The 23,044-nt window shown below is 40.4% G+C and overlaps 1 protein-coding gene across 4 annotated transcripts in view; it reads right to left on the bottom strand.

Annotated features, from left to right (window-relative positions):
- The window catches only part of DAAM2 (dishevelled associated activator of morphogenesis 2), a 223,758-nt gene that overhangs the window by 25,309 nt on the left and 175,405 nt on the right, over positions 1 to 23,044 (bottom strand). For 3 of the 4 annotated variants that reach the window (XM_017806653.1, XM_017806652.1, XM_017806654.1), the window contains 7 exons: positions 18,635 to 18,742; positions 15,818 to 15,850; positions 12,321 to 12,427; positions 3,616 to 3,700; positions 1,961 to 2,067; positions 1,152 to 1,240; positions 215 to 383 (listed from right to left, as the gene is read on the bottom strand). In XM_017806653.1, coding sequence (XP_017662142.1) covers positions 215 to 383; positions 1,152 to 1,240; positions 1,961 to 2,067; positions 3,616 to 3,700; positions 12,321 to 12,427; positions 15,818 to 15,850; positions 18,635 to 18,742 — 698 coding nt within the window. The remainder of the gene's footprint in view (positions 1 to 214; positions 384 to 1,151; positions 1,241 to 1,960; positions 2,068 to 3,615; positions 3,701 to 12,320; positions 12,428 to 15,817; positions 15,851 to 18,634; positions 18,743 to 23,044) is intronic. The other variant, XM_017806655.1, reaches the window with a different exon arrangement.

The raw sequence follows: 23,044 nt of genomic DNA, 5'->3' as shown, positions 1-23,044 counted from the left end.
GTATTATCCAGAGAAATAGCAGAATTTGAGTGCTGCGTTAATAGCCAGTCTTAATTGCTGCAGAATCCTTAAGAGAGAAAAGCTATACTTAAGTGCCAAATAAGACAATTTTCAGTTGCCTACAGAGCTAAAATCAAATGAAACTCCATTTTCATTACTATGATAAGAGATGCAGCAGCACAGTAACAGATGCATTTACAGCATTCTACCTTACCTGTCTATGCTGGATTTGGTGTCTGCAATTTTGTTCAGGCTGGAGACTTTGAAGCCATAAGCACTTCCTCTTTGGCCCTTGTTCATGTAATTCCCAAAGGCCAGAACTACCTCCAGGAGTTGCCTCAAACGCTTGCTTCGGATGAGTTCTTTGGATGCCAGAAGAATGGCTTGAAAAGAGAGAGAAAAGCAGAAAACGTTATTTCTCAGTGGCTGTTTTTAACATGCTTGGGTCCATAATTTGAAGTACCCTTAAATGTCCATTTGACTATTGCACGACAAATGCTGCAACACCATCTCTGTGTGTACTGTCTTTCCTGCTCCCCCCTCTCCCCCAGAATCAGGACAACTGGAAGGAAAATACATCTAGCTTGTAGGAAGCTCCTCTGAACATAGGATCAAGGCTGTTCTCTCACACTTCACACTCTAAAAACAGAGCCAGTGAGAACAGGGGGGAAGGCTTGAGTTCATCTGGAAGATTACAATACACTCTTCTCTGCAGTAACTATGGATGTGGTACAGAAGCCATACACCTCCCCTACTTGTAAGTTAGACATTCCAAGAATATCAGTGTCCTGAGGCATCTATTCTAAGTGCTCTTTGGAGAGGGAAGGTACAAGGACTTGAGGGTGAGAAGGGAAGGCTGACCTGCACAGAAAGGCCATGAAAGATGAGTTTTTGGCAGCTCGGCACAGCCTGATAGCACAGTCACATCTGTCAGGTCATATTTACAGAGTAACAATCATGAAACTGACTGTATTAAGTCAATGAGTGCAAGAAGACTGTCAGACAGAATTAACTGCTTAGGATATGACATGTCTTGGGCACTGCCTCTACAAACATGGCACACATATAACAGCATCTCTTTTGAAAACAAGCCTTTCTTGACCTTCCCTGCCCCTCTACCCAACTCATAGCGAAAGCTTTATTAACCATACCTTCCACTTTTGGTTTTGCTTCTGCCAGCCTCTCTGGAAACTTCTTCTTAAAGAATAATGCCTGCAGCCGTTGCTGGTAGTGGTCAATCCTGCATGAAGGGTAGAGGAAAGCCAACATTGAACTGGAACTCTTATAGCCCAGGGCCAGTATGCCACCCACATAATCTAATGGTTGGATGTTCAGTCCCATGAGACCCAGGCATGGGATTACAGATATAGTTCAAACATATATATAACTGCATAATCAACCTTCTTATGAAAATGGAGGACCTCAAGTCATGTTTTGATCTCAGCTGAAAAGCAGCTGGAAGAATACCCATTCCTCTCAAAATATGAGTCATGGGAGATACCAACTGCACCTCAATTAGCAGAACAAGATGTTAATCCTGATCAGGGGTGTAGTAAAGCTGGAACAAGAAAGAGGGTCAGAGAATGAGGAAACAGGATAGCTGATTGGAAAAAGGGATCTATATGAAAACCTGACCCCTGGCTACACTACATGTATGTATCCATACTTGGATATGAATTCCTTTTTGTGAACAAGTTTAGGCAGAGGAGACAGATTTCTGCTTGCCATCAGAGGACTGGACCTTATACACAGAGACTGCTTATGCTTATCGTCAATAAAAAGTTTGTGTCATGAATGGAAATACTTGTAACGTTTGTGGGCTTCTGGCAAAAGCAGGGTGTAATGCTGGCCCAAAATCTCTTGCACACTCCTCCCAGCGCTGGATGATCCATTTTCAATAACAATTACAGCTGCTTCCAAGAAGTCCTGTGTGCACTTTCCCATAATGTATCAAACAGACCTGCTCATCTCAAAGAGGAAACGATCCGCACGGGCCATGCGCTCAATTTCATGTTTATGCTCCTCCAACAGGTCAGTATCGCTCTTTTCAGGAACGAACTTCAGTAGCTACAGTGAGAGACACAAATCAAACACTGAGATATAAGATCCAAGGAAAATGAGAACGGAACAGAGAGACACAAACAAACCCTGATGGAGAGAAGGCCCTCAGATTTCTCTGCCACCATGGGGAAGAATTACATTGACTCAGGCATGTGACCATAACTTCAAAAAAGTGCAGCTGTGTCTACAAAACTGACCTTTTCTAAACCTTTGCTTGCTGTTCTGTCTTTATCCTTCACTGACCCCATTAAGATTAATTTTTAATTCTACAGGGAATTTCCCAATTCAAAATCCTAAAGGCCAAGTGCTACTGCAACTTACCCAAGGGGAAGTACAGAAAGAACTTGATTCCCACAGCATTACTTGGAGTTCAGATTGGTGCAAACAAGAGCAGGATGTGTCCCACACACTGTGAAGTACCCATCATGCCTATCATAGAGTACACACAAAGCCTCATCTATCTCTCTCCTGGGTATGCCCTACACTGCTGAAACAATAAACAATAACCGAGCAACTGGATATGCCTCTGACACTGGCTGCTATTCATATGCTGACCTTAAAAGCCCATACTTTGACAGATTTTTGACATATCTCATTGTAGCTGTGCTTTAGTATGGTCATAAATACTGTCATGCACACAGCCTCATTGCACGCCCACAAAAACTGCTCACAAGGCGTACCAAGCACTTTGCTTTTTACCACTTCTTAATATTTTACTCCACTCTACAAAAATATGATATTCCAAGGTGTGGAGCATTAGGATCTTGCAGTTAGTTCTGGAGCAGCTGTGAGCATTCAGATAACATGACAAGTAGGCTATAAATTTCCAGAATGGAAAAGCCTTTTGTACATGATTAAATACTGTGTCTGCAAAGAAGGAATAATATTTGTTAGACAGTTCATAATTACAACATTTTGCACACTCCTAAGGAACTTTATCATCTTTGCATCTTTGGTCAAAGCATCATCTGTCACCATCTGCAAATGGGGCAAATAGGGCAATGGGGGGAAATAGGGCAGTGGTGGTTTAATTGTGGGGGGTTTTTTGTTCACAAGTTACATAGGCAACCAGGTGCCAGGGATGTAAGTCCCTGACTCCCTTTCTAACCATTCCAGTTCAAATGCAAGATCCTTTCTAGTCCTGGTTCTAACCATTGACCTACATGGTCTGGTTCCTGGCATTTCCCAACAGAAAAGCTTCAGGCAAAGAAGGGAGATGAAGAACAGAGAAAAGAAGAAGAAGAACAAAAAATGGGAAAAATTATGGGAAAAGAGAGACCATGAAAATAAACCTCATACCAACTGTAATCATGCATATTTTGCATCAAGAAGAGAAAACTCATGAAATCAACCTGATACAAATACAGTTACAGGACAGAGGTATACCCCAACAACACTGGGAAAAATACTTTTCTCATGGTCCCATGTGCAGCTCCACTGACATGGCAGGGCCAAGTTCAGATCTGCAGACAGCACAAGCAGTATATATATCCACTTGAAAAAAGGCAATGAAGGACTTAAAAATAAGTTATATCAGACTGCAATCTTTCTCACCTGCTCAAGCATATCTTTTGCTAGGTCTTCTTGTTCATCCATTTTCAATATTGCTTGTCTGATTTCTTCATTAGACAGCTTCAGCCTTTCAAAAGTATCAACATTGTACCATTAGTTCAAAGCTTAACTAACTCTGACAATTCAGAAAGCAGGAATCCTGAAATACTGCACTAAACAGGCATGAAACAACCCTGGCAAGCTCTATTGTGAAGTTGCTACTCTAGAGTATTCAGTAAGATGAACAAATCAGTCCTAAAGACAGAGATTTTATAGATTACATGTTTTTATCCTCTTCAGCTAATCAAACACACATAAAAAAATCAGATGGTGATTAAGAACCATCAGCTCCTCAGAGATTTAAAGTGCTTCCAGCTTCCCCCATACCGGATACCTCCCTCATCAAGTTCTTTTGCTATAGTAAAACTCAAATCCATGTGATTTATGACCGTGATCCCATGTAACAACCTAACTTGTGAATATTAAAGCATCTCACAGAGTAACAAATAATGGGACTGAACATTCCCTTACTGAGAACAGGGTTTCTTGTAAGAAGACTGGTTGTGCTAAGTTGACTCTTTCAGCAGCGACAGCTGACGAAGGGATAGACAGCATCTACATATCCATGTTTTATAGCCAATATGAAACAAGCTCTGAAAACAAGGGCTTATTAATGTTATCTAACGTACTAAAATTACACTCTCCTTACCACCTACTCCTGACCACCTGTGTGCAACAAGTAGGGGTCATCAGCTACAATTAAACACAGAATCAATTAAAAAAAGTCTTGAGGTCTCCACTCGAAATCCAGGGCAGACTAGGAGGAGCCAAAATTTGTGATCACTGAGATGTTACTTGATGGATAAATGAAATTAACTTGGTGGTTCTCAGAGCAGATGTCAACAAAGAAATGCACACTTTCACCAGTCATTTCAGGACAGTAGAGGAGTTCCAAATGAACCATAAAGGAATGGCTGTCCACAAGAAAAATCTCAATTTTGGGACTGAAACAGGACAGTGTGAAAATAAATATCCGAGGACCAAAGTCTACAGTCTCCATGGACCTTTTACAATCAACATAATTAATTAACAGCAGAAAGAGGAAATGCAAATATAAATAAGAGACAGGCTGATGCAAGAGGCAAAATGTTTTTGTCTTCAGTGCTAAGAAATTCCTTGTTGAAATTTCACATTGCCATTGACATTTGGATAGAATCATATTTTTGGAACTAGGTAAAAGCAAAAGAAAAAGCTTTATTTTTATAACAGGAAATATTACTAAATCTAAGAAACTTAAAACATTTTAATATTACCCAATATAACCAACAGCTGGAAACTAAAATATGAATCAATAGACATTTGAAAGCTTTTACATATTACATCTCTAAATTAATTGCTCTTATTCTTTTCTTAGATGGTCATCGTGTCTTCTTTTGTCAAGGATGGCAAACTGATACCAGCTAAGCAAGATTACATACAGAATTTCCAGAAAAGCTACACAATTGGGCCATGCTTGGATGAGATATAAGCATTAAAAGTTTTACAATGAAAAGGCTGGAAACTTTTTACTTCAGGTCATCAGTTTGACTGCAGATCAAAGCAACAAACTTCAGTACATGGACTTCCGCATGAAGTTCTACAGCCTCAATCAGAAAATGGGTTACTTTTGGCTTAATAATGAATTGCAAAGTCCATGGCTGTGTGACCCTGAACTGATTGAACACTGTGACCAGGTGAGGGCTGAAATTGGTGGCTGTGGGTCTGGTTCCTAGCAGACACATATTACACATGCCAAACAATTTGGTGCCTACATTTTTTACAGTGTTACATTTTGTGAGTTATTTTTCCTTTAGAGAGCACCTTTGCATTTTTCAGAATCTGGAGTCTGAAGATTAGTGTGTCTCATAACACAGGCACACAGTCTGTGAGAGGGAATGCAATAAACCAGTCTAGTAACAGCAGCGTGAAGGGGGTTTTTGTTGCTGCTTTCATTGAGGTTAAAAAGAATGAGGGTGAGTTTCATGTTTTTTCCATGCAAACAACTTGAGCAATTACTGCACTGACCACCCACTACACAGTGCAAGTACCTCTGTGTGTGTTTGGGGATGCAGTAAACAGGACCAAACAAGCAGATTTGAGGTACATCAACACAATGATGTTGTGCATATTATTGCTGATCTTGCTGTTCAGCTCAGGAGCCCAAGGACTTCAGACTCCAAGCTCCTCTCTGCTGCCATTCATCAGCACTAAATACACTTCAAAACATCTTCTGTTCAAAAATAATTGAAAGCCCCAAGGACAGACAGTTATACAAACACACTGATTTCTTGGATGATTCTGTGCCCTCTGCCATCAGCAGAAGAACATCTGGCTTGAATGGTTTAGCCTGCAGTAGAGAGAAGAAGAAAGCCTGCCAGTCCCCTGCCAAGAAGCAATTTAACTCAGTCACTTACAGGACTGTAACAGGGTCACGGTGCCTGCAGGTGTGCATTCTAGATTATTACCAATCTAATTACAAGTATGGAAGAATTTACAGCAGAACAATCTTACTTTTCTAAAATGGATTTGTTCTTTTTCTGGGACAGGATGCATTTCGAGAGCATCAATGGCACAAAACATAGATCTCCCCACTTAAAAACTGGCTGAATAACTGGCCAAAGAATTGTTAATCAAGTGATTCTTCTTGTATTTTCAAAACTCATGCCCAGCCATGCAGCAGATCTTAAAGATGGCCAGCACTAATGTGAAACAGATGTGCTGTTTTTAAACAGAAACAGGTGAACTGATTAAAGAAGAACCTAAAGCAGATGCGTAAAATCTTTCCATTTAAAACTGAATAGAGGCATCCCTCAGAGCCTAAAACTCATACAAGACAGACAGCAAATTAAAGTGGGATTATGGCCCAAAAATTTACACTACAGAAATTACATTTTGATATCTCTTGCAAAGTCTGCAATGACTTTCTTATAAGCTTTGCAGATCCAGGCACTCTTCCTCCAGTTCCTGGAGGTAACTCAATTTAGAACAGTGTACAGTTCAAGCTATATTTCCTCTGTCTTACACTTCTCTAAATCATGTATCCTGGGATCATGATTCAGGAAGTAAATGTGACCAGAACAAAACACAGTGCCCCTTTCCTCAGCTGCAGCACATTCATTCATAGCACAGAAACTGGCTGTTTTTTCCAACAGCAGCCTGACACTGGTCAGATGACAAAAGGAAAAGATCTTCATGGAGAATACTCCCTCCTTCTTCCCTCACCCGTACATCTGGTGGCAGCATATGGAACTCCAACTGCTTGAGTCATCTTCAAGCAATGTTAAAGCTCAACAACTACCAAATAACTTCTGATATGGTACTTAGCCTGCCTCCCTCTATCCCCTCTGGCTTCATAAATACTCTCTATTGACTCTGTAGAGTAATTCATCACTAATCTCCCCAGGACACCTCGACTGATTTAACACCAGCTTCACTTGCAGACATCAAGTGGTTTATTGTTTCGTCCTCTTGGAGAACGCTGGCAGCCTGACTCAGAACATGCCTGGGAGACATGTTGCAGTTTTACATCAACTTCCCTTACAGACATCTAGTCCTCGCTCATTTTTCCTCCTTAAATATACCCATTGATTTAACTCACAGTAACCTCCCCCCTTCATTTCTCCCTCACATGAATCAAAGCAGAATACTTGTCACTCATTAACCATCTCCTCCTCTGAGGAAAAAGTGAGTTACTTCATGGGCTTGTTCCTTGGATCTTGCTTAGCTTTTGAGAAAGAAGAATGCCTGCTCACTACCAGAGAACCTGACGTTTTGTTGAACCTATGTTAAGCTCCCATACCACAGGGATCGCAGTCCCACTCTTACCTTGGAGAAGGGGACTGATTAACATGTATCAAGACCATTTTATAGCTCTTACTGAACTACAGTGCTTCCAAAAGATGCCAAAAATAGTAGCTGTGACAGTGAGAGGCACTGATTGATACTTAGCTACATCCTAAGGCCAGTTTGTATAGCTCACACAAATCTTTTTTGCTGACTGCACAATTCTCCATCTCCACAAGTCATTTCACACAGGCTACTAGTTAATTCATTTCCAAACCTTGTGACTGAGACATAAGCTTTCTCTAACTCCTGAACTCTCCTAAGGCTCTGTACAACTGCCAAGCTACAGGCTGTTCAATATCTGTGTTTTGGGAATATTCATTGTCACTATTCCATGAAGGCCTCCTCTCAGAAGCAGCATTCAGGAGTCAGGCTGGTCTAACTGCAGACTCAGACAGAAGACAGAAAGATGCAGCCACTCTTCCCCCATCCTCAGCTTGTCAATGAAGGCAACAGTGCTTTAACTTTTGCAGCACAACAGATGGGACATTTTACCAGGTACATCTTACACCATTATATCAACATGCTGGGAAAAAAATCCACCAGTGCCTTTTCAGCACTTCACTGTGAAAGTATTCTGGCAAGTGCATAAAGAAACAGGCTTTTCTTTTCTTGTCCTCCTTCAGCAAAAGCTCATGAGTGACCGAGCCACTTTTTATCCAAATACTCTCAATTTCCTTCCAAGAAGGATCTCGGGATGACCATCTTTCTGAGCCAAAAGGAGCAAAGCAGGGGCCAAACTTGGGAGTCCCCAAATTACAGTGAGATATTGATGAGGGGTGGTTCATCTTTTATCACAACCCTACATCGTGGTTCCTAGTAGTGACCTAAGACAAGATGGTATTGACTAACATGCTCAGTTTGCCTTTGAGTATCATACTCAGGATAGCAGGTAAAGCCATTTATTGCAGACCTTCACTTAAAAGCAGGAAATCTCCTCAGGAACCCAGGAGGGTTTGTTGCCTAGTGTTTTTTCAAGACAGCACAGTGAGGAACTGAATTGCTGAGTCTGATTAGCTGTTTCTGTATCAAGACATGATCTGTATCCCAGAATATCATACTACTTCGAATCTACTTTGAAATAAGGGTGAACACTGTACTATTACATGGCAGAAAGGCACACAGGGACTGGGGGCAGTGCAGAGGCAGTACATGGAGACTGACATTCGCTGAATAACTTGTCCTCTTAGTGTCTGAACTGAAAGGGTTTGAAAGCATGGAAAAGCTACAGTGATGTGAGAAAAATACTTGATCTCTCTAACATTCTGTTTGAAAATTCTGCCCAAGACCCTTTTCTTCTCCCTTATTGATGTTTGAATTGAAAATCAAGAAAGCCACAAACATTTGGTAAAGCTGTCTGCCAGAATCTATCTACTGTCATATTCATGTTTAAAATTACCATTGTGTAGTCAGATTCTGCCTTCTGCTACCATTGGTTTTATGACATTTTGCTAGCACTCCCACTGTTTCCAGTAACCTTTCTCTTTAGAAGGTTACTGCTGACTCACCGGGCCACAGGAATAACAAACACATCTCAGAAGAACACTGATATAATTTTTTTTCTGGAATTCATGCAAAATAAGTTGCAAAAAAAAAGTTCCATAAGTACATGTCCAACTTTCTTCCAAACAAGATGTCTTATAGAACTGAATCTCTCCAGAGCGTTTCACAGAGCAAGACAGTAAGCAATATGTATTTTGGGCATGTTCTACAAGAACATTTAAAGATATGGTACTTTACGCTCTACTTTTACAGTAGAGCAGTGAAAATATTACCCATTACTTAAGTAATGGAGGCAGGGAGAAGCCATACCAATGAGAGAGGTCAGAGAAATTTCCAGCTGCTAGGTGAAAGCAGGGAAACATGGGGATATGGGATGACTCTTTCAGACCACACAAGTCTGACAGTAAATCTCCAGCCTGGTGAAAACTGAAGACATCAGGAAGTGAATGAGAGATAGCAGATTTCCAGAGTGACAGAAGCAACTGTATTTTGAAACACCATTAAGAAAGCTAAATTTGAGGTTGGTGGGTGCCTGAACTCACCACAAATAGATGGTTCCATGTCCTGGTTGAACTATGGCCTACTGGAAATACTGTGAAATAAACTCATCTTGTGTGTGTCCAAACCTTTAAAGTGGGCTTATGGAACAGAGCTTTGTTTTAGATCCATCAGGCTCTGTTAAACAAGGACAATTTAATTCTTCCTCTGCAGGAACACTGAAAGATCTACTACTATCAAGTAGTTGAAATAGAGCTTTTTTTATGGAAATAGAGATGGGAAGGGGGAGGAAGGCTTACGAATCTGTTAACTGTCAGCAAAAATAAACAAGCAATTCAATTTTCATCTCTTTTCGGCCTACCATGCTGCAGTCTCTCTGCAAAAGAAAGCAAGAGACATCTATTTCTCATTCTTGCTAGATTTTGGCTTGTTGGACCATATGAAATGTGAGCTCTGCCTAACCCCTTCTAACACAGTGTTAGTAAAACAAAAACATTTGAGTAGGGGAGGGAAAGAAAACCCAACCCATGCAGCTATTTTACTTTAAAGGACACGACAGTTTAGTGTAAACAAAGGGGGAATAAACTACAGGGATATATGCACAGTAATAGTCAATTGGAAACAGCTGTTGGCAGATATCGTGGCAACCTGAAAGCTCAGGGTTGCAGAAACTCTCTTTGTTTGTCACCAGTTTAAAATCCCCTGCCACTGTACATGTGTGCACACCCACATGCACATGTGTGTGAGGTGTGCTGCAGGACCAGCAAGGGCATGGCAGCAGACAGGAATGATTTGGCTGGGAGTGTCTTTCCTTTAGGGTTTAACGTAAAGGAGGAAGAAGTGGGTAATGAAGAAAACTGCAAAGGGGTCATAAAACCCTTTCAATTATTGTCTGCAGAAAATCCTCCCAATTGCTGTCTTTAATAAAAGAACCATATAAGCACAAAGAGCAAAAAAGGCATGAATGTAGAGCTGTTATTTTAGTTCTCAAAGATTTTTGCTTCTCTGGTTGCATTTAAAAGGGAAATTTGGGGAGGAATACCAATCCTGGGGAAAGCTGTAAGATATTTCTGATATTCTAGGTGTAACACTATCTGTTAAAAACTTTAAATGATCTAAGCCAGTGATAGCCCTGGAAACTGGTGTTTCCAATAGCACAGCACAGGAAAGTTAACAGGGCACAATACAAACTGGCAGGCTCCTTAGGGACAGCTCAGTCTCCAAATCTCTATCATCCATGTTAGGCCTGCTAAAAATAAGGGCAAGATATTTCCTAGTGGAGAAGTTGACAGTGACAAAAAACAGTTTTTCACCTCTGGTTTGAGTCCAGAGGAGCAGTTTGAGGTGGACTGACTTCATGTCCCACCTGGAATGAACACATGCTGTGTTCCTTGAAGTCCAAGGTTCATGCTTCAGTGACACTGCTGCTGGTGATACAGAGACTGTCCTTTCTCTCTCACTGTATAGAGAGGATTCTCCTCTGGTAAAAATTGCCCAGACTTGCATGGCAGAAAGAGGTGAATGTCGAAAAACACATATTGCTGCCATCCACACAGCTTTTGTTTTGGAGATAGAAGATTTTTGTAATAAATACCTAGTGCCATACCAAGTCATGGACCAACTTCCTGGATTATCCTCAGCCCAGCAAACTGCACACGTTATGTTACCACTTCTAGGAAATGTTCCACCTGCTTACATGAGTTAACCTGAACCCCAGACACAATTTAGTAGGTCCGTCAAACAGCATGAAAATCCTGTTACCCTGGTCCCTCCTCATTCCTCTGCCCTCAGTCAGCTGCCAATACCAGCAAAGATATGCATTGGCAACTGCTGCAGAGAGAGAAATGTAAGCTTTCCCTCACTGAAGGTTTGGATGGTGGGGGTCCTGCTGACATGCAGGCTAATGCCACATAAGTAGCATAATGAGAGCCTCTGTGGGTTTCACTAAGCAATGGAAAGAACTCATTTCAGTCCCGGTGGTTTGGCTGCAACTTTGCTTTTAACTGTTAGCTTGCTGGAGCAGAAAAGCATCACATCCATACGAACACTTATTTTCGACTGATCATTGAAACAGTTTTTCTGCTCAGTACTGCCACAGCTTTACTAGGTTCTGCCTCCAGTCTCGCTGTCCCTCCTCTGGTAGGAAAAGCAACTTTCTCAAATTGATCAGCATCTGCACAAATTTGATAGCTGGAGACAGACATCCAGGCCAGTGCTTATGTTGGTAGAAAGACATGAAAAGATATAAAGGGCCCTGATGTCACTGCATTTGAACGCATTAGTCATTGCAGGAATATGCAAAGGGAACGCTGGCTTCCAACACCTAATTTACAAACAGAAGACCTAATTCTTGGATATGTCTGTCTATGTTTACATTGTGTCTCACCACAAGTCAAAATTGACAAAAATAAACATAATTCTCAGCTCTTCTGTATTCCAGGGAGATGCTCAGAGCAACATTTAGAAAGAAACACGCAAAACAGAGACGAGTGACAGACAGAGAACATGGGGGCACATCACCTAGAGCGAAGTGTCAAAGACCTGCTTTCATCTACCAGTGAGTTTTCTGATGATGAGTCTTGAGGTACATGCTGGTGTTCAGCTGTTTGATGCACGAAATGTGTCTGCACACATATTTTTATTAAGTGAGATAACATGTTGGACAGACGTGCTTTTATGAAACCATAAGAGAGGTTTATATAAGGCTCTGCAGGTACTAGCAGGTCTAGCTGGGAAAAGAAACATGACCACTTGTTTAATTCCCTCCCCTCTTACCCCTGCATTGACCATGGCATACCCTGTGAGCTAAAGGTTAGCACACTTACTTGGAAAGGAGAATGACACAATTCTGGGCCCTCCGGCCATCAATCACAGAGAGCTCTTTCACCTTTCGCGTGGAGAGGTAAAGATCTTCTGTTGAGCCCATCTCTTTCTGCATGTATTTCAAAAGGAGGGAAAACAATCAGTATTATGTTTCTCACCCAAGACTGATAGCTTTAGCTGAGTGTAATGAACAAACCCATCCCAACTTAGAAAAATCCACCCACATGGTAAGAAAAGGAGACAAGAAGGGTAGAAAGCATGTAGGTAGATCCTGTATTACTGGACAAACAGCAGTAATTCATTAACACCTATGAGATCATCTTTCATCCCAATACTGGACCTGATTCTGACCTATTGGACTCACTCTACCAATTGTTATGTTATTATGCTAATGTGAAAAACTGGCATGACAGGAAAATCAGGCACATTATGATAAAGCCCACTGGTGTCACAGCACATCCTTCAGTGGATGCACCTCCTGCAGGGGTTACACAACAGTCTTGTAAGGCTGCAGCACAATCAGTAAAAATCCTTCTGTCATCTCTTAAGGCTGCCATTGGACCTACCAACCCATATTATATGAGAGATGAAAACAGTAGGGCATAATGGCATTTATATTACTAAATGGTCAAAATCTACATCTAAACTATCTTTTTAAAAAACTAATATATTTAATCGTACAGAAACATTTTCCAAAGTTCTCTGTATATCCCCATTGCTGTATTCATCCCCTGAAAAAAACCCTAGAAAATCCTGTCCAGAATGTTTATCACAGCACATAGAAATAAAATATTTGCTAACTCAGTCTGACTATCCAGAAGCCTCTTTCTGTCTCCTTGTCCTGCCTACACATGAGAGTCATGGTATTTGTTTCACTTCCAGAGATTGGCTTTCTGTAGTTTCTTTTCAGTATCTTTTAACACCATTCCTTAAAGAGTAGTAGAGGTAATGATAAAACGTGTTGATTCTCAATAATAGCACTGTAGTTACCTACAGAGAAGAGGGAATTGAAAACAGGAGTTTTTATTTTCCCAGCTAACTGCTGCTGGAACATTTTCAAAAGAGCCTTTCCATGATATCCATATTCTCAGGCCTTGAGATTTTGAGATTTACCAGTATAATCTAGCTTTGAATGCACCTGTCAAATAAGCAGGTGCACAGTACATAACAGCAAGCATGCTGAATCAGATCAAAAGGCCCATCTGACCCAGCACCCTGTCCCTGAGAGTGGTCAACAGCAAATACTCAGGGAAACATGTTAGATCACGATGCTTCCCAAAATTCATTCTCAGGACTCAAAGTTCTGCAGCTCAAGACTTACTTATATCAGCATGACTAATGCAAGAGATTTTGACACCCAAGTATTTGAGTGTTTAATGTAAATCACAGATTCATATTGCTAGTTATCCTTTCAGTTATTGTTATAGTCAGGTACAATGAATCTGTGTTGCTCATGGATATACAAAGGATTCATACAGCCATGTCCAAATGTGCTGTAGTGAGCCACCACCAATACCAAGTGGCATTTATAAGCAGGTACAAAGCACAACTGAAGCCATGCACACAGTAGTTCTGCTGGATGTGCTACCTGATACATCAAATAGTGTTTCCAAACAAAGGAAAAATTAGCATTGGGCAAGTTCATTATTTCTGAGAGAATAACTAACAATGCCAATAAGCAGAGCACCCCCAGTATAACCTGGCATGTAGAGATTTAGAAGTTTTCCTGAGTTTTCTGAGTTTGTGGGGAGGAAGATGGGAAGGTGGAGATGGGCAGTTGTTGAAGGGAAGAATGGTACTTGTTGGTCAGTGCTCTTGGTTTCAAAGTTTCACTGATCCTCACTAGTTAATGTTGGCACACAAGTGCACCTGGATAGTGATAACCAGCACCCATTCCAAGGGAAAAAAAAAGTTTCAGCATTTGGCTGTGTATGTGGGGTGGGGGTTTAGTCAGCTTCTCTTAAAGCCATGCAGCATGGATTGGTACAATAGTCTACATGCCATTTCCAATTCCCCAACCCACAAGGTTCAACAAATAACTGGAACTATTCAGACATGGCCTACTCCTTGGTCATAAGGATTGGTCATAAGGATTCTCTTAAATTCATATTGAGGAGAGAGATATTTATAGATACTTGGAGTTAGGTGTAAGCAAAAGCAGATGAAGCCTCAAGTTTTACCAAAGCCAGATTCTAAGCTTAGATGAAGGAAAACAGATTGAATACGGACTATCCACATTTTCTCAGAAACCTGAAAAGTTGAGCAAGAGGGCAGTAGTGACTAGCTTTTGTGAGAGGCCAAGCCCTGAAAGCAAAAACAGTTGGAGCTATTGCCAACCTGACAGACAAGATGCCTAAGTTTTATCCCATCATTCTTTATCAACTTTCCATCTGGAATAACATTATGTTATGTGCTTCCAAGAGTATTTCACAGTTGATATTTTAATTGCAAATTCAAAAATCAACCAAAATTTCAGTGCCGGAATGACTATACGTGTTCATCTTATTGCTGCCTTGTTTCAGAGTTTGATTTTGGTAAGCTGAAGAACTTGTGGCCTGGTACCATGGCAGAACCCTAGGTTCTGGTAATTATCAGTACTTTAGGGAACTATTTCAACCATATTGACTTGTTTCTTGGTGTGCTGCCATGGTAAAAGGCCCAAAGCCATTATTAGCTTCCCCCAGTGGCAGAAATCCTGACTAGACTTTCTGAATACAGTTCCCTGAGCACTCATGGTGAGAACTACTTTCTTCTGAAGCCACTAGAGACACGTGATATCTGAAAAATCCTCTTCCCATAGCATTGCTCTTACCAAAATTATTGCCAGAATCTTAACTTAAGATGCTGAATAAATTGAGAGGTATCCAGTTTAAAGACATATGGGCAATCCAATATCTCTACTTATCTAAACACCATTTCAGTCTTGTGCTGAATTTCATTAGGGCTTCAGCAGTCTGAAATGCAACTTTCCTCCATTCTAACACTTCCATTCCTCAGATGGCACAAATCCTTCTGCCAAGCCAAAGTGCCCAGTTCTACACAAAGAAATATTTCCTTTATCAGAGAGTCTGAGGCTAGTGAATGCATCTGAAGACTTCAGTAGTCCAAAGCAGATGGACCACAGATGGCAACAGTGGGAGTGAAGGCTCCCTGAGAGCACCTTTTGTTCTCCACTAGAGAGACAACTACTTTGGTTAAGGAAGAGTTCACATTCACATTCTCCTGGCCTTTTTCCCTCAGGATCATCAAAAAGGGGGATACAGACACCAGCAGAAAAGACAGTGGGATTATAACTAAGTGAAAGAACAGGAACTACTTCCTACTCTGGAGCTAATACAACTAAAGGAAGTTTTTGTAACGCCTTCCCCACCCAGAAGACAGAGTGCAAGGGCATATGAAACAGTAGCATGAGAGGAGTCATGACCCCATAATGTCATGGTGTGGGACTTCACCCTCACACACACTGCAAGAGGATCAGGAGGCAGACATTGATACTCACCTGCTTACAGGAGGAGGGGTTAGTTAGCAGGTCCTATGCAGGCAGCAGTCGCAAATAACGAAGAAGAAAACATGCCAAAAATTAGTCACAGGGAAAGATATCAAGTTTAACAAGGCAGCTGAATTTAGACACACACTGTTTTCTAAGAGCATAAAATGCTTAGCAAGTAATACTGGCCCAGATGGTTCAAAGGTATTTCAGCATTCCTTTGCATATTTTAAATCAGCAGATGTTGGGGACCTAAGAGTTCTAGGTCTTTTCTGAAAATAATAAATTTAGTCTCCAAAGCATAAATCTCTTAGGTCTTGAAATATTAACTAGGATAATGCTTAAATACCTTTACAAATCTAGTCCAGAGCCTTACTTAAAGAACTGCCAAGGTTAAAACTTGAGGGTCAGTTCTCCTCTCCCGATGCACAGGCACAGTTTGCAGTTATTAACAAGTATGACAAGTAAAAACTTGTTTCGATGGCACTAACAACTTCTAGCCAAGTATTTTGAAAGGACTCTGCAACCGCCAAGGAAGCCTTACAGTACTGTTGGGTGACAAACACCAAATATTTCACAACATATTCCATACTCCAGGAAAACACCAGATATACTGAATCCAAAGGTCAGTATAGATTGGAGCAAGTCAAAAGACAAGAATTCTTAGTCCACCATTCTATACACTGGACAATTCTGTTTTCCCTCATAGCCACCAAAAACAATACACTGGGCTTGAGAGAGGAGAAGAGACTCTTTGTCATTAAAAAAAAAATGAAGAAAAAAAGAAAAGCCGTTTAATGTAAATGAAATTGGAAAAAAATACGAAGATCATGTTAATAACAGCAAAGAAAGAAATACTTTTATCTCTACTCATTCAATATTTCAGATGCAAAAGAGTAGGTCTTTGCATTGACATTTTTCTTTACAGACATTTGGATGAAGTTTAAAAGTCACAAACTCAGGGTAAACACTTGGTCATAGTGGAGTATTTCCAAAAGTAAAAGAGGAGAAAAGACTAAATGTGAACTGGAGAAATTCTTTTAAGTTTTTAATTCAAAAGCAATTCTGGTTGCCTGGTCTTTTTTTTAGAAAAAAAAAAGAAAAAGAAAAAAGAAAATTTATGAGGACTTGATGATTGGAAGCCAGTTCACACTGGAGTGAGTATGGATGAAAAAGAAAGCATTACAATGGAGTATTTAAGGGAAAAGAAAAACAAAACCACCAATGTAAAAGCCTTAACAAAAGCTGGAAGGGCAGCAATACATCTAACTACACAAAAATGTGAGTATGTTACGTAATTGTTACTCTAGTGTCCAGAGCCACTATAATAAAGTGTGTTTAATGAGGATGGAAGGGTACTGTTCTGAGACCCATGGAGGTCGCTCTGAAGTGATGGCTCCATTCCAGTGGGCAGGGGTAAGGGTCAGGTTAGTTTATGGTTGAACAGCTCAGACTGCTTTTCAGTGATTGGTAACATAGCCATAAATTTTATGATTCTAACTGAGACTCATCAGACTAGGACAGCTTTGGCTTTGGATTTGGAGGCCAAAAGGAAGCAAAGCTTTGCAAGGTCACTTCTAGTGAGGAAGCTGCAATGTTTGCACCTGAAACATTGGAATGGAACTTTGATGCTGCAGTGGCTACTCATGTGCACAGAAGACAGTCTGTGCGAATCAACTGAGAGCTCACCACCACAGCTAAGCTGTTGGCACAGGGTCTAAATCCAGTCTTGTAACAGCACTGAAGTTTCATGTGCCTTTCTTCCCCTCTATGAACTAAGATCTTTTTTCAAGGAATGGGATTCACAGAAAGAGAGAGGGACCTACTGAAACAGCGACAGCTATTTGCAGGAGCAGAATGAGAAATGAAATCTCATCATACAACAGGTAACATCACATTCTTCAGAGTTCAAGTGGGGATGCCTAACTATTTGTCTGTGAGCTAGTAAATTAGAAGAGTTATTCATTATGCTTTTTGGATTAAATAGAAAAATGAAAGAGAGAAGGGAACAGATGGAAAGTCCAAAGACAAGGGGTTGGTTTGTTAATTTTAAGTTACTGAATAAGTTAATGAAATAGTCATCATCACTGTAAGGCATAATCGTAAAGGTTGTTTATGGCAATCAACTCTGTGTCTTTTCCTAAAACTTCACAGCAATGATCCAGTTCTGCAGCGTACAAGGGAATGAACATATTCCAAACACAAAGAAAAGCTGGGGGAGTTGAGGGAGTGCAAGTACAATCTGTCTGCTGCTAAATCTCATTCAGCAGAGATAGACAGACTGCAGGTGACTTGCTTTCCAAGAAATAGAGGAGGGAAAAAAGACATTCTAATAAATGGCCACTTTTAAAGTACGCTGTTTGTGTTATAATCTGTTATTTGGACAGTTTCTGTCATCTAGCCAGTTGGGTCAGTTGGCTGTTTAAGAAGAAATAGACAAAATGAAATTTTGTCAGCTAATTCAGTCACCTTGCTCAGTACTCAGGCAACTACAGTCTTTTTCTCTAAATGAATGGGAGAAATAGAAAGATTGATATGTAAACATAAATATCAAGCTCAGGAGGCTTTGGAAGGCAGTGGCTATTGAGATTAAACAGAGTTTAAATCTACTGGAGAGCTGACATTAGTGTGAATATGTCAATAACGGAAGGTTATACTCTGCCCATTATGTCCCTCCCCACTTCTTTTGGTCTTGTGATTTTTTTGAACAGTGGCAAAGTATCAAATGATACAGCCTGACTGTAGGGGGACAAAGGCCCAGATGTGTCATGTGTTCTTTTCTCCTCCAAAAATTCAAGGAAGACAAAGTATAGAAGAGTTCACCCCTACCTGGTGTCTCTGATACGCGGAGAACATCTTTTCAAAATCTTCTAGATCCAGCACCTTGAATGCCTTTAAATCATCAATCTCATTCCAGATTGTGCCATGAATCCTCTCCTAAAAGAAAAGGTCATATTTTAATGAAATAGCAAAAACTTTTAGCTAAGAACATCCAATCCCATTTGGATAGATCATACTCTTGTGTTCAGTGGTCATATTCCTATGTACTACTCCTGTCACTTTAGAGGGCACATTTTGTTTCAAGAGTCAAAGGAGAGAAAAAATAGTGGGGTTTTTTGTTTGTTTTTAAACATACTATTTTGTATTTTTCATCACAGCAAGCCTCTGATGGAAAGGCACATTCCAAGACTAGCAGACCACATCTCAAGCATTATCCATGATCCCACAGCATACTTCCCTTCAAGAGTGGCCATCTGTCTAACACAAGGATTGTGGTCATGCTGAAAGAAGTGTTACCATCAGGAGGAAAGAGCTTAGGAAAGCCACTGATGCATGACAATCCCCAGACACATCTTCCCTCTTGCAAACTTTGCCAGGTTCTGTTATAAAGCCCAAAGGGTGCATGGTTTTCATTTTGCCTGCCTGTGAAATTTTTATTTTATTTTATTTTACTTTTAAGGCTCTGAGTCTTTGAAGTCTAATTGTTTCCTATCACATAAACTCCCTTGTCTATATGGGGTCTCTGTCAACTCAGATAGACACAGACTATACTCAGATCTCTGAAATAGCATCATCCACACTAACTGGAAATGTTCACAACCCTTGTGATGATACGTTATCCTGAATGCCAGGGAATCCTAGCTCTCTGGCAGACGATTAGCATGGAGTGGGACAGGCACAAACTCCTCCTACTTTGCTGTCCACCAACCCCAGATCAAATAGGTTCTCAGTACATGAATTGGCTAACCAGCAGTCATCCTAAACTAGATGAGGTCTTGGGTCTCCTGCTGACATTCTCAGGACAGATACCCTTGTTGGCAGAGGACACAAAGATTGAACTACCTTCTTCTTCCTACTGATTCTTAAGGTGCATGTTGTGTGGGACAAGCTTTAGGCAATTGCCCATTTAGAAAAGGAAAGGAAAGCTTGCTCTTCACACCTGACAGCACTATCTTTCAGTTCATTTAGTTAATGAGGCATACATTTATTGTACTTTAATGAAAAATAAGGAAGTCATTGATTAAAAGAAAAAAGAAATGGATAGAAGGGATTGTAAAAAAAAACCTAAGCAAACCCCAGGAGATGAAGAGCCAGAAGAACACTGACGCAGAGAAAGCCACGAACAGCAAGCAACAGCAATGAAACCCTCACATAGGCTCCAGCTCAGAAGTACCTGACTTGTACCTCCACAGCAAAGTGCATTAACACTTAATTATCAGAACTAATTAGGAACAGGCTCTACTTCCCATTCAGAGTCATCAAAGGAATGAGGGAAATGTGGTAAGCCACAAGGCTCAAGGAGCAAGGAAAAAAACTGATGGGAGGATAAAATGAGGGGGAAATAAAAGTGTGAAGTGTTCTGGAGGAAATTCCTGGCAGGGCAGAGCTGTGGAGGAAAACCATCACCCTCTCTCCAGAGATGGCCTGTGAGTGCCTGAGGGCAAGGAGGGGTGTCTGCAGTGCTATTTACAATTAGAGCATATCCTAGGTGGGAGCAGCACCCACCCCTGAGCATGCTCACCAATATCATTGTATCATCCCTTGCAATCAGTGTGGCTCTTTTTTCCATAGTGGGAAGAACATAATGACACTGTGACTGTAACATGGCAAACAAGTTTGTGAGGCTCATCTCAGCTAAAGGAAAAGGAGACGGAGTTAATTTTCATTTTATCCTAATCCTGAACTCTGCTGCCAGTCTTAGCCAGAAGCATGCAGACAGAGTGATCATTCTCATTCGATTTCCAGGCTGGCTTTATAAACCATGAATTATAAATCCTAAAGGATGTATTTCAACAGCAAAGCAGTTCTCCCAGTGCCTCAGTGTTTCAGATTGCCCCACCAAGCACTGAAATGGAAGAACATTTCTTGACAGGAGCGAATGGACATGACTTCAGAAGCAGTCCTTAGAGTCATCATTGGGATAGAGCCCTGAGGAAGCCAAAACCTGTATTCTGTGTTTGGCACAGGTAGGATGTGACTCTAGAGACAGCTACTCATTAGAGTTTTGCACATCTACCTGTCCAGCTGCAAAACTCTCATGGGAGAGAAGTTTCCTCACTAATGGCAAGAACAGTGAAAATGTGCTACAGAACAGTCTAGTCTGAATGAACTGCAGAGGTGCCAGAACAGGAAGTTCTGAGACTCAGAAAGGGATTGCAGAGAGTAGTTCTTGTCCATACTTTCTGAGGAAAACAACCCAGTGAAAATTATCCTAATTTGATTCAGATTCATTTTAGGACCCAGGTTCAATCTGGTCCTCTACAGGATGGTATGTATGCTACTTGTAGCAGAAAGAGAGATTCCAAAGCAGCACACATTGCAATGGTGTGCATAAACAGAACTTGGACCAAAGCAATACAATTTTAATGTTAATCCAGTCAAAGAAAAATCAAGGCAAGCAGAGCTATAAACAACCTTTGTTACGCAAAACACTTGCAGTGGGGGCGTCCCTTCTATTTCTACCATCAGCTCTGTCCTTGAAAACTTTCATATTGCTGCCAGATAATTTCCTACACTGTGCTCTTGATACGCAGTTACGGATTAACTGGCTGATAGTTCATTGTCATCAGTCAGAGAAGACTGAGCATTTTAAGAGAAACAGACCTGCATCATGCGGTTACTATGATAAATGATTCCTTCAGCACCATGAAAAATACTTATGGTCCCTAAATAACAATTTAAAAATAAATTCTTTATTCTTTCTTTTTTTTTCCTCTGTCCTTAAAAAGAAAAAATAGAAATTAAAAAAGAGAGCAGACACTTCATCTGTAACATGCTTTTCTTTCTATCTTTACTTATTTATTTATTTATTCATTCATTTATTCACTCTAAAAGTCTTCTAAGATCTGTGGTTCCTCTGCTTTGGAAAGTCTAGGCCTGCTTTGAGAAGCAAATCCTATGAAGCACACTTCCCAACATCCTCCTAGCAAAATGGTTGTACATATAAAGGCAGGAAACATCTTATTATCAGAACAAGTATTGACAAGGCATTTGTTCCATCAAGCTAACTTTTTGGTATGTTGCATTTAACACTTCACTCACTGTAGCTGCAATAGTTACGTCATTCCACCCTTATAATGAATCCCAGTTTGCTGAGACCAACCAAGATTAGAGAATGACAGCATTTCATGGAGCTACAAGTCATATCAAGTTGTCCTCTACTACATCTAACAGATGATTTTATTTACCCCGAAAGATACAAATAATGATATTCTGGAAGCCATCAAAGACCATCATGCCTTAATAACCTCACAGCATGAGTGAAAATTTACAGTAGTTTCGTTTGACCTGCAGGTTCAGAGAAGCCATGGAAATGATGAGTGTCTTGTGAATACTGGAGTTGGCAATCCTGCTTATTAATAGGTTAATATTTGGAGAATATTAACCAGAAAAGTGGAAGTAACTTAAAATTTTAATTCAGAAGTCCATTAGGAATTTGAAAAGGTGATATGAACACAGCACATTTTCCAAACTTCTCTCTGGATATCACATCCTTTCTTCAGTGTTAGAAAAATCCACTTTGAGCAAAAACTGTATTTCTGGCTTGTCTGTTAATTAAGAAAGCTGCTTTATCTCATTGTAGGACTAGGCACCACCACAGCTATTATGAGTAGCTTCACACTGAGATTTTGTAGAACTCTTTCCATTAATTTTGAATCTATGGCAGCAGTCCTGCATCACTGTTTGCTGCGATACTTTTAGGCTGCTTTTAGGAAGAAAGTTCCAGAAATTAGAATCATCAATAACATTACAGAAACATTTTAAACAAAAAAAAATTAGTGTCAAAATGAACATTTCTGTTTCTGTGATTGGTTGTTTTGGGTTTTTAGGGGTTTGTGGGTTTTTTAAAAAGTTTTTTAAAAAGTCCTATATGCTATGTAGAACAAATATCTTTCTCCTGAGACTATTGTAGTCAGGTCTATTTAGAGGTGGCTAAAGAAAGTCTCCCTGAGATCACTGACAGGAGTCATCACCAGCCTTACTCTTAATGGGAAGCTGCTTCTCCAGCCACGAGATAACAAACAAAGCAGTTGAAGGTTGACTTGGTTTGCTCTGAAAACTTCAAATCTATATGTTTATATTTAATAAATAGGGAATAATTAATCCATACTTCCAGTGTGCTTGAAAACAGTCCATCATTTGGATAAATCATAAAGGTCTGGTCCCTGATTGACCTTGGGTGTTGTGTAAAATTCAGAGAGAGAGAGCATGGCTGCCCCAGAAACAAAGAAAGGAATC

The sequence above is a fragment of the Lepidothrix coronata genome, unplaced genomic scaffold (assembly GCF_001604755.1).
Source record: "Lepidothrix coronata isolate B3197 unplaced genomic scaffold, Lepidothrix_coronata-1.0 Scaffold16, whole genome shotgun sequence".
NCBI classification, from domain to species: domain Eukaryota; kingdom Metazoa; phylum Chordata; class Aves; order Passeriformes; family Pipridae; genus Lepidothrix; species Lepidothrix coronata.
Note: the sequence above shows the minus strand (reverse complement) of the source record. Positions and strands in the feature narration are given on the sequence as shown.